General features: G+C 35.1%; 1 protein-coding gene across 2 annotated transcripts in view; it reads left to right on the forward strand.

The window, feature by feature from the left end:
- Positions 1-15,662, forward strand: part of LOC145246016 (protein neuralized-like) — a 600,001-nt gene that overhangs the window by 367,838 nt on the left and 216,501 nt on the right. For both annotated transcript variants that reach the window (XM_080107829.1, XM_080107828.1), the window contains exon 3: positions 10,915-11,448. In XM_080107829.1, the coding sequence (XP_079963955.1) occupies positions 10,915-11,448 (534 nt within the window). The remainder of the gene's footprint in view (positions 1-10,914; positions 11,449-15,662) is intronic.

The raw sequence follows: 15,662 nt of genomic DNA on the forward strand, positions 1-15,662 counted from the left end.
TATTTTTAACTTTGACCCCTATTATGACCCCTTAACATTTATTGTTTTGGGCTCAAATCAAGTTATTAAGTTAGATCCATGTCCAAGGAACCTATATCTAAAATTTCAAGTGTTTAGAGCCAAAATTTTGGAGGAAATTGGTATAGTATTCAAAGGTCAAATCGTTACAGTTAAATTTCTGGCCGAAAATGGATCAAAAGATTTTCCCAAATCTCAGTATCCTGTATATCAAATTTTGAGTCTGTACACTTAAAATTGAGAGTTATTGCATAGGGAAATATACACAGACACACACTCAGACATGTTCACTTTTATATATATACTAGCATGGGTGCCCGGCGTTGCCTTGGTGTTTGGAGGTGTATGCTGAGCAAAAAAAAACAAAAAAAACGGTCAATTTTTTTTTAACTTGACCCCTATTAGGACCCTTAAAATTTGTTGTTTTGGGCTCAAATCAAGTTATTAAGTTAGATCCATGTCCAAGGAACCTATATCTAAAATTTCAAGTGTTTAGACCCCAAATTGTCGAAGGAGTTTGGTAGAGTTCTCAAAGGTCAAATCGTTGAATTTTGACCTCTTAACAGCCAAATTTCTGGCCGAAAACCGATCACATCGATTTTCCCAAATCTCACTACCCTGTATATCAAATTTCGAGTCTGTAGACTAAAAATTGGCAGAGTTATTGCGTAGGGAAGTGTACACAGACACACACACACAGACACGTTCACTTTTATAGATATACTAGCATGGGTGCCCGGCGTTGCCCGAGTGTTTGGAGGTGTATGCTGAGCAAAAAAACAAAACAAAACAGAACAAAAACGGTCATTTTTTTTTAACTTTGACCCTATTATGACCCCTTAACATAAATTTTATTATTTTGGGCTCAAATCAAGTTATTAAGTAAGATCCATGTCCAAGGAACCTATATCTAAAATTTCAAGTGTTTAGACCCCAAATTGTTGGAGGAGTTTGGTAGAGTTCACAAAGGTCAAATCGTTGACCCCTTACCAGCCAAATTTCTGGCCGAAAACCGATCATATAGATTTTCCCAAATCTCAGTACCCTGTATATCAAATTTCGAGTCTGTAGACTAAAAATTGGCAGAGTTATTGCGTAGGGACATGTACACATACAGACACGTTCACTTTTATAGATATATAGATAGATAGACTAGCATGGGTTCCCGGCGTTGTCCGGATGTTTGGAGGTGTATGCTGAGCAAAAAAAAAAACAAAAAAAACAACAAAACGGTCCATTTTTTAAAACTTGGACCCCTATTATGACCTCTTAAAATTTATTGTTTTGGGCTCAAATCGAGTTATTAAGTTAGATCTATGTGCAAGGAACCTATATATAAATGTTCGGAGAAGGTTGGTAGAGTTCTCAAAGGTCAAATCGTTGAACTTTGACTCCTTTACAGCCACATTTCTGGCCGGAAACCCATCCCAAACATTTGCCCAAATCTCAGTACTCTATATATCAAATTTCGAGTCTGTAGACTTAAAATTGTCACAGTCATTGCGTAGGGAACTGTACACACACACACACACACACATTCACTTTTACTTATATACTAGCATGGGTGCCCAGCGTTGCCCGGGTATTTGGAGATGTATGTTGAGCAAAAAAAAAAAAAAAGTGATCAATTTTTTTAACTTTGACCCCTATTATGACCCCTTTAATTTATTGTTTTGGGTTCAAATCCAGTTTATTAAGTTAGATCCATGTCCAAGGAACCTATATCTAAAATTTCAAGTGCTTAGAACCAAAATTATCGGAGGAGTTTGGTAGGGCTCTCAAAGGTCAAATCGTTGAACTTTGACCCCTTGACAGCCAAATTTCTGTATCCTGTATATCAAATTTCGAGTCTGTAGACTAAAAATTGACTTGCCTAAATCCATATTGTTGGTCAGTCAGAAGTTTAGCATCTGTAAAGGAATAAATTGTAAGATGGTCAACATAGTGAAATTTGAGTATAGATTTTTGTCATTTGTTTGTCATATGCACTGTAATTACATTGAGCTTCATAAATAAAGGATTAGTCTAAATAAAAGGTGAAATATAATTGAAGAAATCATATTTCCACAGAAAAAAAAATATCTATATATATAAAGTAGTAGTGTTCGTGTGTGTCCGTGTGTACAACTCCCAATGACCAAAGAAATATAAAGGCCATATGTGTGTACACCTCTCCTGGTCAAGAAATATTAATGCCCATATTAGGATACTTCTGTCAAAGGAAACATTATATTGTATACGGACTTTCAATATATAGCATTCTTCAAGGCACTTTTTCATTACTGAGTTACGGTCATTAACATATCACATTAAATGCAATCTATTTAAATAATTACCTCGATGACATTACTTATTCGACATAATAGCTTTGTTTCAACTGTACTAATTAAATTTGTTTTTAATTATTTAGTTTATTTAAATTTCAAGTTATGTTTGATTTAATTTATTTTATCTTAAATCTAAAACCGTTTTATTTATAAACCAAAAACCAGAAAATCAAAAGGGGAAATAACTGTGATATCTTAATTGAAAAAGTGTTTTAAACAGAGCATGTTATTAAATATTTCCTGTTTTTTTTTCATTTAGAAATATTATTCTAAGTTGAATTATTTTTTTTTATTTTAATTCAGAGGAAATTTTTTTTCACTTATTCTTACTTTTTAAGTAACCTTTTTTATTTGTTAGAGAAAAATAATTAAAACTAATGTCCTCATTTACTTGCATCCTCACGAGGGCAGAGTTAGTCACAGAGACACATGTGAACAAAATCCATCATCCCCCCCTGCTCTTTTTGTTTTTTGTTTATAAAATTTAAAATTTAATCGGTATTGCCCAGGATTTATTATAATAATTATACCTCAGCAAGTGTGTTTAATTGTCTGCGAAACAGATTTTCTTTATAATTTATTTAATATCTTAAATTAAAAATGGTCAATTTTTACGACGTGACCCAGCGTCGTTTAACCCCTAGAAAAAATGGTCAATGTCAAGTTTCTTTCCAACTCCTCAAAAAACTTGAAAATGACGACTTTTAATGGTTTTCGATAGTGCTAAAAATATCACATTCAAATTTGGGGCAGATAAGTAGTTTTCATCATATGAAAAATTACTTTTTCAAAAAGTGGGGGATCACTTTCCTATATAAATTTAACGTAAAATGGGCACCCACTTTCTAACCACCCAATAATTTCTTCATATCATAAAACAAATTTAACTGTGATATTCGTTTTCAGCACCACCGAAAACTGGCACTGTTTTTTTTACTAAGAGATTCGTTTAATTTTCATAATTTAGAACATAAATACTGCTGCCAGTAAGCTTATACAAGCGGTTTACAAAAATATATTTTTGTTTTTCATTTTTTTTTTGAGGTGGGTATTCAATTATAGAATTTGTATAGATTTTACCAGGTGCTTCTGTAGTTTACTTAACCGCCTCCTAATGTAAACAGAAATTTTGTGAAATGTTAAACTGCAGAGGCACCTGTTCACAACTATACAAGTTGTATAATGAAAAATGAACGAAAAACAAAAGTATGCTTTTGTAAACTTACTAACAGCATAATTAGCGTCCTAAATTATGAGATGAAAAAATGAACGCATCTCAATTTTTGGGAGTGCTGAAAACGAATATCACAGTTAAATTTGTTTTATGATATGAAGAAATTACTAGATGGCAAGAAAGTAGGTGCTCATTTTATGTTAAATTTATATAGGAAAGTGATCCCCCAGTTTTTTAAAAAGTAATTCCTTCATATCATAAAAACTACTTATCTTTCCCCAATTTAAACATAATATTCGTTTTCAGCACCACCGAAAACCATTAAAAGTCGTCATTTTAAAGTTTTTGGGAGAATTGGAAAGAAACTTGACATTGACCAAAAAAATTAAGACCTGTTTTTTTGTGGCCTAATGCGTTTAAGCAGTCTTTATAAATAATATGGAAGAAGAAATTTTGAAAAAAAAAAAATTAACATTTTAGCATGGGGAATAACTTTTCTATATAAATTTAATGTAAAATGAGAACCCACTTTTTGGGCACAAAGTGTTCAACCAGACATGTCATTTCTAACACTTTTTCAAGTTTGGCGATCGAGTGGGGGGAGGGGATAAAACATGATAAATACAACATTTTTTTTTTTTTTTTTGTGGTGGGGGGGAATTACATTTGAAACATGAAATAATGATAAATTTAATTAAGTTTTATGAAACCATTATGTACTTTCACCTAAAAATTTTATAAACAGAACGAACCCCAAAATAGGACAAATTCAATTTTTTTGAGAGGGGGGGGGGGGGCTGATTACATTAGAAATATAAAATGACGAAAAATGTCATTTAATTGTTTTTGGAATTAATTTTTGGTAGATCTTTTTTTTTTTTTTTGCGATTGCACGGGCATTCACTGCTATTTTTATTGAAACAAAAGTTGTAATGATTTATTTTTAATTATCTTTTCTTTGGGGGGGGGGTCTTTCCAGTGCTCAATATCCAGAGAATAGTTTCTTCTCTTTGTAGCCCTCCTGCCGAAATATCTGGTGAAGAGGGTATCACATACTTCTTTTTTTGGGCGATTACATTTACATGTTTTCATCCATTCTTTTATTTTTGTTGTGGGGGTATCCACGTTGCCCATGATGAAAATGATTAGTATACCGGTGTGTTTCAAACAGAACTTCATGTCAACCCAGGCAACGCTGTGTACCCATGCTAGTATATATATATATATATATATAAATTAGTAAATTTGGGCAGCATTTTTCTCTTATGCATGTTTCGTTGAACAGCAAGTTTAAATTATGTTTGTTTTTCTTGCGATCCGTTTTTTCCATTTGGCATTTGTTTGAATGTTCTGTTCGAAATTTCTTCAAAATTTCAAAGAAATTTGCCATAGTCACGAACGTTTTCGACTTTCATGAGTTGTCTTCAGGCGAGGGATGAATTAAAAACTGTGTTTGGTGAATTTATAGAAAAGTCGATTAAAATCATTTAAAATCATTAAAAGCACTTAAGCGTGCCTTCCCTTTCATATTGAGCCTGATGGTTGGTTTGTTTATGCGAATAAGTAGGGCTTCCATGATTGGGAGGCACAGGTTACAAATGTGAGACGGCTAAAATGGCAGTGTTTTTTATTATTATGTTTCTAAATTTGTTTTTTCTGGGGGGGGGGGGCATGTGCTACAAGATGTTGGTAGATGGAGCTGTTAGGGAAGACAGTTGACATGTTAGCCACCAAGCTATAATGGTTCTAGTCATGCGAATATACAAGTTGTTTTTGGAGACACATTCTCCTATAGGACATTTAAAAACATACACAGCATTGCTAGTTTTTAGTAAATTGTCATCAGCTGTCAGGTTATTGCTTATTATTAAATAAGTTGTTTTAATTATTTTATAGTAAATGATGAATTTGAGTTTAAAATTATTTTCAATGGTGGAAATGTGTTTATGTGATATTTTTACACTCAAACAGAATGTTTGAACATTGGCCCGCCAAATGGATTGCAAGAAAAACAAACAGGAATTGTCTCTGCTGTTAAATCACACACACACACACACACACACACACACACACACACACACACACACACACACACACACACACACACACACACACACACACACACACGGGTCAAAAGAATAAGAATAAGATCGATTCTTTGTATATATATATATATATATATATATATATATATATATATATATAGGAAAAATAAATAAAAGTGTGTGTACACACTATGTGAGATTAAAAAACAGTTCACATACAGATAGTTTACTGCAGAAAGAAATATGCAAGTATTTGTTTCATGTTCCTTTAAAAAACAAAAATGAATTTATTATTATTGTCTCAATTATATATAATAACAATGCCTATAAATGAACCGACTATGTGTTGGACATTCGCAGATTTAACAGAAGCATTCAGTTTTTTTAAGCAGTATTGAAACTTTCATTTTTCAGTCAAAAATATCCAAGTATAATGACCACATTCTGTTACTGTAGGAGGAAAGGGTATAACACTGGACATTTAAAAATAACCCAGAATTATTTGGCAAAAATTTAAAGAAAAATTATAACCACAAAAGAATTTCCATATTGCTCATTTTTATCTGTGCCAATACGAAGAAAGGTTTTTGATGACTTTCTAGCCAGATGCAAATTACATACAATGGAATGCAAATTTTGAGATGCCCAAGAAATGGAGGATTGACTTGTTGAGCAGATCATATCTGGAACAAAGCATCCGGAACTTCAAAAACAGCTTCTAGCAAAGGATGAAGATTTCACACTGCAGGAAGCTATAAACTGTGGCAGGACACATGAAGCTTCCATAGATCACATGAGAAAATTAATTGAACTAAACGACGGGAAAAGACAAGAAATAGATGCAGTAAAATACAAGCATTATAAACGATGCAAAAGCTCCCCTCAGAATAAAAAGATGTCTAGCATGGAGTACCATGTTCAGCTTGTGGAAGAAAAAATCATTGGACCAAAATCTGCAATAAGAAAAATGAGAAATGAGAAGCAGTAAGACATCTGCAAACACTCACTATATGGAAGGAAACTAAAAGTAAACCAAAATGCCAAAAAGTGCAAAGGAACCAACCGTAGCACCAAAAGCACAGCAACCGTGTGCACTCTGCAAATGCCTGTTAGAACGAGAATGAATGGATATTTAAAAAGTTCGAACAAATGTCTTTCAATGCTATCTAGAAACAAAGTGATCATCAGACAGAGATCGTCACAAACCTTCTAATCAGAAAAAAAAGAATGAACTTGCGCGAGCCTTTTCTAGCCTCACACAAAAACATGCATTCACATTTCAAGCCACTTTTCTTGTCATACACATACCATTTATTTCTATCATTATTATTATTATCATTATTATTATTAATATTAGTCTTAGTTCTATAAATATATATATAAAACAACACACTCAGAAAGACACCCATTTATTTAAATATATTTTGTTTAAATACGTTTGTTTTATTACTTACATTAAAGTTTTATTACTTACATTAAAGTTTTATTACTTACATTAAAGTTTTGTGTAAATAGGATAAATTTCTTTTTTTAATCTTTAAAAGTTTTGTAAATATTTAATATTAAAAAACAAGTTTTGTAAATATTTAATATTAAAAAACAAGTTTTGTAAATATTTAATATTAAAAAACAAGTTTTGTAAATATTTAATATTAAAAACATGTTTTGTAAATATTTAATATTAAAAAAACAAGTTTTGTAAATATTTAGTATTAAAAACAAGTTTTGTAAATATTTAATATTAAAAAACATGTTTTGTAAATATTTAATATTAAAAAACATGTTTTGTAAATATTTAATATTAAAAAACAAGTTTTGTAAATATATTTTTTAAAATTTTGTTCACAAACATTCGACCATGTCTGCTATTTGATCTAATTACAAACAATCAACGGTAATGTCAAGGTTGAACAAACGGTATCACTTGAAATGTTCGTCAGTATTCCTCACTTGATTCACCTTTTATTCCTCTATAATTTTACCAGTTCATATTTGACTTTTAATTGAAATATTCTAGTGTACATGTCAATTTCAAAAAAATAACTTCAAATTAAGGTGGCAAAAAGAAAGTCCACAGCAACAAGTTCGCTTAAAACCAGCTTAAATTATCACCCCTTAATCAGTTTAAAATATCCACAAACAGGCAACAAAGCATCTCTAATCATAATTGTTGTTACGTAACATTTAGTTCATATGCCATGACTTTCTCTTAGGGATCATTAGGAGCTCATTAATCTCCACCTTTCTGGTTTATCCAATTGAGAAATCGGCAGCAGAATGAAATGCAATGAGAAAATGGTACGAAAGACTGCGCAAAAGCACCAAAACACCAGCAGTGTTCGTGATGCCCCTAAATCTGGTCATACTAGAGTTACTTCTAACAGGGAAGACAATACTATCAAGATCTGCAGCCTAAGAAACAGATTTGAAACGGCTCCCCAAGTCCAACAATAGTGCAGTCTTGTTAAAAAGTGCTCTCTTTCTACTGTCAAGAACAGATTAAAGGAATTTAATTTGCGAGGATATATTGCACAATATAAGCCAATGATTTCTGTAAGATGCAATGAAGATCATGACTCTTCATATTGATCAAAAGTGCTTTTTAGCGACGAAAGCAAGTTCAATAGGCTAGGCAATGATGGTAGGTAGTACATCCATCAGAGGAAAGACAAAGAATTTAATCTTAGGTGCTCAGTTTCAACGCTGCAAGGAGGTGGAGGTTCAGTTTTGGTGTGGGGTATTATTAGTACTAATGGTTCAGGGCCTATAGTTCGCTTGCAAGGTCGAATTAATTTGACCAAGTACATTAATATGTTGACTGAGCATTTTCTACCCTACTTTGGTCGGAATTTGGATGATAATCCCATCTTCATGCAGGATAATGCTCCCATTCACACAGCTGGCAATGTCAAGAGGATCCTGGAAGAGCATGATATTCCGTGTTTGTATTGGTCTGCACAATCTCCAGACCTTAATCCTATCGAAAACGTATGGCATTACATCAAGCAACAGCTACACAATGATAAAATTTCAAATTTGGAAGAACTTTGGACAAAAATTAAAGAAAAGTGGGATGCCCTTTCCCCAGAGTATTGCTGCAGTCTTATTCAAGGAATTCCCAAAAGATTGCAGGCTGTCAAATTGCAAAAGGGCTATTCTACTAAATATTAACTAGTTCATTGTGCTCTTGTTGTATTTGTGTTGCATTAATGTCCTAAAGTTACATTTAAATAACAATTTTCCATTGTACGGACTTTCTTTTCGCTTCCTCAATTTGAAGTTATTTTTTTTAAATTGACGTGAACACTAGAATATTTCAATTAAAAGTCAAATATGAACAGGTAAAATTATAGAAAAATAAAAGGCCAATCAAGGGAGGTATATGTTGTTTAATCAGTTACATTAAATTTAGTTTAAATTTGCAGTTTTTGAAAAAATTACGAGTGTGGACTTTCTTTTTGCCGCCTGTGTATATGTATATATATATATGTAATTATGTATATGTAATTATATACATGTATATGTATGTAATTATATATATGTATATGTATGAAATTATATATATGTGTATGTATGAAATTATGTATATGTATATATATGTATGTAAAGGCAAATGCGGCACGCGCATTTTTGTATGTCCAAGAAAGGCTTTCTTCGCGGGACTTCTCGAGGAGGGGGGGGCGGTTACTATGTCTTAGAACTGTTTATATACCCCCTATATCATAATATCTACGATTTGTGAAGGGATGTCGTGTCTAGATTTATTTTGATCGACTTTTATAAAATTTGCGCTATTTTGCTGTGTTGCGTGTTTGTTTTGCTTTTTACTATAAATAAAGATCAATGCGGTGAAAATCGTCATATCAGAAAATTGCTTTCATTTGGACAACCCCATTTTTTGGAATGTACCTTTTTGTTTCCATAACTTTTTAGATTGTAGTATTGGTAACCTTAAGTCGGAAGAATTTAAAATCTATCCTTAAAAAAGTTCGTTTTTTTTTTTTAAAGATTTTTAAGTGGTCTTAAATTTTTGATCAGCAGTGTATATACGTTTATATATATGTTTATATATATATATAGATTTATATATATGTCTATATATATTTATACATATATATGTATATATGTACATGTATATGTATATATATGCATGTGTATATGTGTGTATATATATATATTTATATATATATGTAAATATTTATATTAATAATATATATGTGCCTATATATATATATATATATATATATATATATATTATGATTTTTATCGTAACTGATAAAACTAGAAGTAAAAAATTAAGACAAAATGGATTCGTTGTTTAATCTCAACTTGTTTAATAATGATAAACTAAATATTTGTTTAGAGTCACTATGAAACTAATTAGTACATTGTAAAGTCAGAAAAATTACTTTCTTCATCCTTATTTGTAAATGTTCAAAAAATAACACTGAAACAAGGCTAAATAGTGGATTGCTGTGAGTTACTTTTTTTTCGTTCTTTCTTTTTTCAGGCAACACTGGATATCTCTGCTAGTGTATATGTGTGTGTGTGTGTTTCTTAACAGGAAACAATGTTTCCCTAATTTTTTCTTTTAGTCCTCACATTCCAGGAGCAATATATCTGACAAAAGGGGAAGAATTGCTGTTTTCTGCATCAGAATCTTTTCTAACATTTATCGTTGGCAAGCTTTTGACCTTGAAGTTGTATGTCTTAGTTTCTTACATCAAGTGGTTTGATGCCTTGCATGGAGCAATTTCCATAAAAATGCATGTGTAAAGCTATATATCAGTATATAAACATACTTATGCAACATGGAAACATTTTTTTCCTTCTCCACAGGAATTTATCAATTTTTCGAGTGTCTTTACTATGATGGAAATAATTAAATCTTTTGCCACTCATATTAGACAAATATTGGTTTTCAAAATAAATTGTATTTCTGATCGATTTTAATATTTAATCCTATTTGACATTTCATTTTGATAAATAAACGAAATCTGAGAAGCTTTTATCCTCACATTCAGAAGTTTTTTCACTTTCATCCATAACATTGGAAACAAATTTAATAACAATTTTCAAGGATGACCAGCAAGAAACTATATTTCATGCAATTTCATGTCATTTCTTCCTTTTTGATTAGCACATTGGACTATAGAGAGAGGAGAAAGCAAAGTGACACCATCACTTTGTGATATCATCCATGTGCAGAAGAACAAACATACAAGATTCACAGAGTTTTAGTAGTAGTTTTAATAGTTGTTTATTTGTATAAAGTAGTGTTTAATTTTTTTCTTTATTAATTTGAATATTATTCTGTTCTTAAATATTGTTTTGTTTCTTTCTCTTGTAGATACTATCTCTTCCATTCCGCCTTCAATCAACAATTCAAACCTTGGTGAATTCGTGTCATCTTTTCAATTGATGGACCTCAGCCACAACAACAGCACAAACAATGCGCTTACCTATGCTGGCAGTAATATGGCCCCCAACACTGTCAAAGCTCTCATGCCCATTATTCGTTTTCACAAAAATGTCGATTTTGCTCCCATATGTTTTCATTCTGTCCAAGGTCGAAATATTGTGCTTGATGTTGAGAAGCTGGTTGCGATGCGACGACGAGAGGAGTATTGCAATGGCTATGTTTTCACGTCACGTCCAGTATGTAATGAAGTCATCGTCTTGCAAATCTTAGCCATTGATAGATCCTACGTTGGTGGACTTGCCTTTGGTTTTACAACTTGTGACCCTTGTTGTTTGACCTTTAACGACCTTCCTGATGATGCGGATCAGTTTCTTGATCGTCATGAATACTGGGTTGTAAATAAAGATGTATGTCGGAGTCCTGATGTGGGCGATGAGCTCAGTTTTTATCTGACACTAGAAGGTAAGTCATCCGAAATGTTATCTTCTCTTCACTTTTGAACAGAATGTTTCTATTCAACGTTTGTATCATTCAGGTTAATTTAAATGGAATTTTCCCCGCCCAAAGCATTTAATTGAAATGAAGAAAAATAAATGTTTAGTTTCTGAATTTTTAAGATGGTATTGATAATTTGGATTATTTCGACTACTGTTCTTATCTTGAGTGTAAATCACATAATTTTTTGACACACCGGTTCTTGTAGTCCATGAACCAAGACCTGAATTTTTGGATATCAGTACCACCTGGGGTGACTAATTCTCTTAGGTGTTTCTAGCTTGCTACATGTCTCTAGTTTATGTTTTGATATGATAGCCCTTGCACACTGGTAGCTTAATGATTATCACTTCTTGAATAAACATACCCTACCAAAAATTCTGATAAATTTTAAAATGTCAAATTTGGGGACAGGAATACCTAAATGTCACTAAGTGTCACATTTAATACAAGTTCTGTAAATACACACTAAGCATGCCATGGGTTTGTATATGCTATTTATTAATTATGGTACAATTACTCCTCCTCAATATCATCTACATCACACTTGGAATCTGACTGTTGTGCTACCAGCTCTTCTTCACTAGCCTTGTTCTGGCATGTCTGTAACCTGCACGTCCATGCACTTTAGGTCATCGTTGAGGCAAGTGCACTTAGGGAGTTCGCATGACCACACACACTTGCAGGACAGTAGCTGCATAACAGCATCTGGTGCTGGTGAGCCTTGCATCCATTTGACAGCAAGTTTGCCATCCTCATCTGTCATCCAGCCGCAGTCTGTTGGGTTCACAACAAATGGTTGACTCTGCAGACTTTTCCTCCAGATCACAGCCTGGTAGTTTGCACGCAGTGCATGCATGAAGAGGCAGTCCTTACAAGCAGAGAGTTAACTTGACTCCATCTCTCCACGTCCTGCACAGAACAGCTTATACCAGAGGTTGTTCACCTCAGTTGTATGGGTAGATGGCAGATACGTGGCAGGTGATTTCCTAAAGCTTCTCAAAGAGTTCAGGAGACACTTCCCATGAGCGCACAAGTTCCTGGAAAGCATCCTGTATGTCTTGTCCATCTTCACCTGCTTTAGTGAAGTCATCTTCCCCCCAGCTAGCGAATGCACTGACGGTATCACAGCCTGTAAAGGCATGCATACCAATCAATCACACACGCTGCCTCCTAGTGTATGGCTCAGTGTAGTGATGTCCAGGAATCTTATCTGGTTTTTCGTCTCACACTTTTGGAATAGGTGGGATGGGTCTTGTGGTACATGCCCAGACACAGGACCATGACATCTGTATCCTCTGCAGTGATGATAATAGACTTGTACCCAGATTCTGCTGCATGAAATGCATGGAGAAATGTCTGCTTCTTCTTGACTTAAGCTTAGGAGCCTTTTCCCACTGCTCTTTGGTGATCTTGAAGCAGAGCTGCTCACATGTGACATACAGCTCCTTGCTCTCGAGCTTCTCCCTGTGCTATGGAGCCTTCCATTCTTCTACCAGGAACTTGATGAGACTTGCTTTGTTGGAGGAACTACCAAGTAACTTTCTCCACTGCTGGATGTTGTGCCCAGCACTTCTGTTGGCTTGTTCTGCATCTTTGATAGATGACTCCTTGTAGCCGTCAAACACAACATCAATGTGCCTGCTCTTAGCACCCTCATGGACAGCATGACTCAGTGCTGTGCCTGTAAGCTGTGAAAACGTTTTGTTGTTTCCCTTCAGTTTCTGGACCAGGCTCATCCCATCAATTATTGTAGCAGAGGGCTTGGTAATAACATCTGCAGGAGAAACATTCCTCTCCAACTCCTTTGCTAGGGCAGTCTTGTTGTTCTTGCGGAGAGACCCATCACCACTGGCAAGTGCCCATGGCAAAAGCCAAGACATCACTCATTTTGAGCTTTCTGTTCTCAGCAACAAGGATCATCTGACCAAATAGGTTCCTGTCAACCTTCAAGATAGCATCCTTGGCATGGCCTTGTGTATGCGGCTTCATTCTGATGTTAGTGAACGTTCTCAGTTTCATCTTCATCATCTTGTCATGAAACTGGCATATTAGTCTCCAGCTGTTCTTTCTTGAAGTCTTAATATGCAGCTTCTCATTCTGTAGGCCCCTAGAAGGTCTTTGGCAACTTTTGGTGGTGCTGCAGTTGCAGTTGACAAACTGACAAGATCTCCTTGCTCTGGGTTGAACGGGTTCAACCAGCTGGTCTCCATCAGTTGCACTAAAGATTGGACATTGGCCTCATCTGTTTTAATCTTGGGAATCTGTAGGTCTGAGTGGCTGAAGTCACTATACTTTTGGCCTACTACCATGGCCCTGAGCTGCCTCAAGTACCTGCTGTGATACTCCGATGTCAAGTAGTACCTGGTGATACTCCGATGTCAAGTAGTACCTGGTGGCTGAAGCCTTTTGTGCCCCCCCCCGGTGTCTGATAATCTGCACATGGTAGTGTTGCACAAACAGCAAGCCCACATGGTGTTTCCCAGTAATGACGATGAAATGCTTTTCATTTGAAGGGATTTCTGCTCTGGTTAAGCATCCTCCAACTCACAGTAGCCCACGGTCATTCAAGAAAGGGCTGAAGCTTTTGAGGAGGCCGCCCTTGGAAAGTTCTCTCTTATCTCTTATTCATGTTAGATCCTCAGTAAAAACGTCCTCCTGGATGGCTTCGATGATCACATTCTTTGCCTGCAGGAGCTCCTCAATGATATGTGCTCATTGGCAATGGTGCCACTTGGTGCAGCCATCTTCTTTTGTGTCTCACACTCAATGAAAAATATGGACAATGTGGATGAGGTTGGTTATAGCTCCAGTTAGGGATGACCAGGTAGAGAACCTTTCAAAATGCTGGGATCCGAGTCCCTTTTTTGTGGAGTAAGTCATAAGCGTAGACACCCATTACTGAATTTCAGTGTCTGAATTGGGTTCAACCAAGCTGTAGTCAGTCATTTCAGGACAAGTTTCGTTTACGGAAGAAAGAAATGTTGGGCTATGTATCCAGCTGCTCTTTTTGAAGTATGAGACAAACACTGACCACATGCCAAGATCAGCAGGGTTCTGATCAGTAGATATGTGTTTCCACTGTTTTGGATGACAAAACTTGCATATGTATAACACACAGTTACTTACATATATATGGAAGCGTCTGGTCTCATTATAAATGTATCCGAAGACCACCCTACTGTGTAATAGACAGTAGAGTAAAACTGAAGGTCTATCTTAGAGATCAGTTCACCTAGCTCAGCTGCCAAGACAGCAGTGCAGCATTCCATCCTTAGTATGGAACATTCCGGATGAGGAGCAAGCTTTGCCTTTCCCATGATGAAGCCAAAATCTGGGTGTTACCTTTAAAGTCGATAGTTTTAAGGTAGCCAACTACTGCTTTGGCTTTTGTGGATTCAAAGAAATGTGTAACTCTCTACATGCTGCTTTGGATGGCAGGGTTTGTACATTTCCTATGATAGAGGGAAGTCCCATTCAGTGTTCCAGTTCGTCCACTCCCTTAGAATAAATTTACCCTGGATTACTCTGGATGGTGACAGGGGCAGCAAACCTCAGAGGGTCATATAAACTATTGAGTGTTGACAAGACACCTCTGCGTGTGAAGGGTCTTTCCATCACAAGCACTATGAATGTAAACATGTCCTTCTCGATGTCCCACTCAAGACTGCGCTGTCTAGGCAGTTCATCGGCATCTAAATCGAGATTCTCCAAGTCATTTGTGTAGTCCATGGGTGGGAAGCCAGCCATGACATTTCTATTGTTGGAGGCGATCTTGTGTAGCCTCAAGTGGGATTGTGCTAAGATGACATGTTTTTTTTTTAGTAAAAAGATAGCTTCTTCCTCAGGAGGGGAGAAGGATTTCAAGCAATTGTCAATGTAAAGTCGTGGTTGACTAGCTGCTCCACTGTTGGGTCGTAGTTAGGCTGGTCCTTCTTGACTGCTTGTCTAAAGCAGTAAATAGTTATGGCTGGGGATGGACTGTTTTCAAAGACATATACTCTCATCCGGTATTCCACGATCTTTTTGTTGGAGTCATTATCTTGGTATCAGAGAAATTTCAGTTAGTTCCTCTGCTCCTCTTTCACCAGGAAGCAGTGGAACATCTGTTCAATATCTGCCATGATCGCGAATGGCTCCATCCGGAAACGACTAAGAACTCCAATCAATGTGTTGTTGAG

The sequence above is a fragment of the Euprymna scolopes genome, chromosome 23, assembly GCF_053919585.1.
Source record: "Euprymna scolopes isolate OS-2025 chromosome 23, ASM5391958v1, whole genome shotgun sequence".
NCBI classification, from domain to species: Eukaryota; Metazoa; Mollusca; class Cephalopoda; order Sepiida; family Sepiolidae; genus Euprymna; species Euprymna scolopes.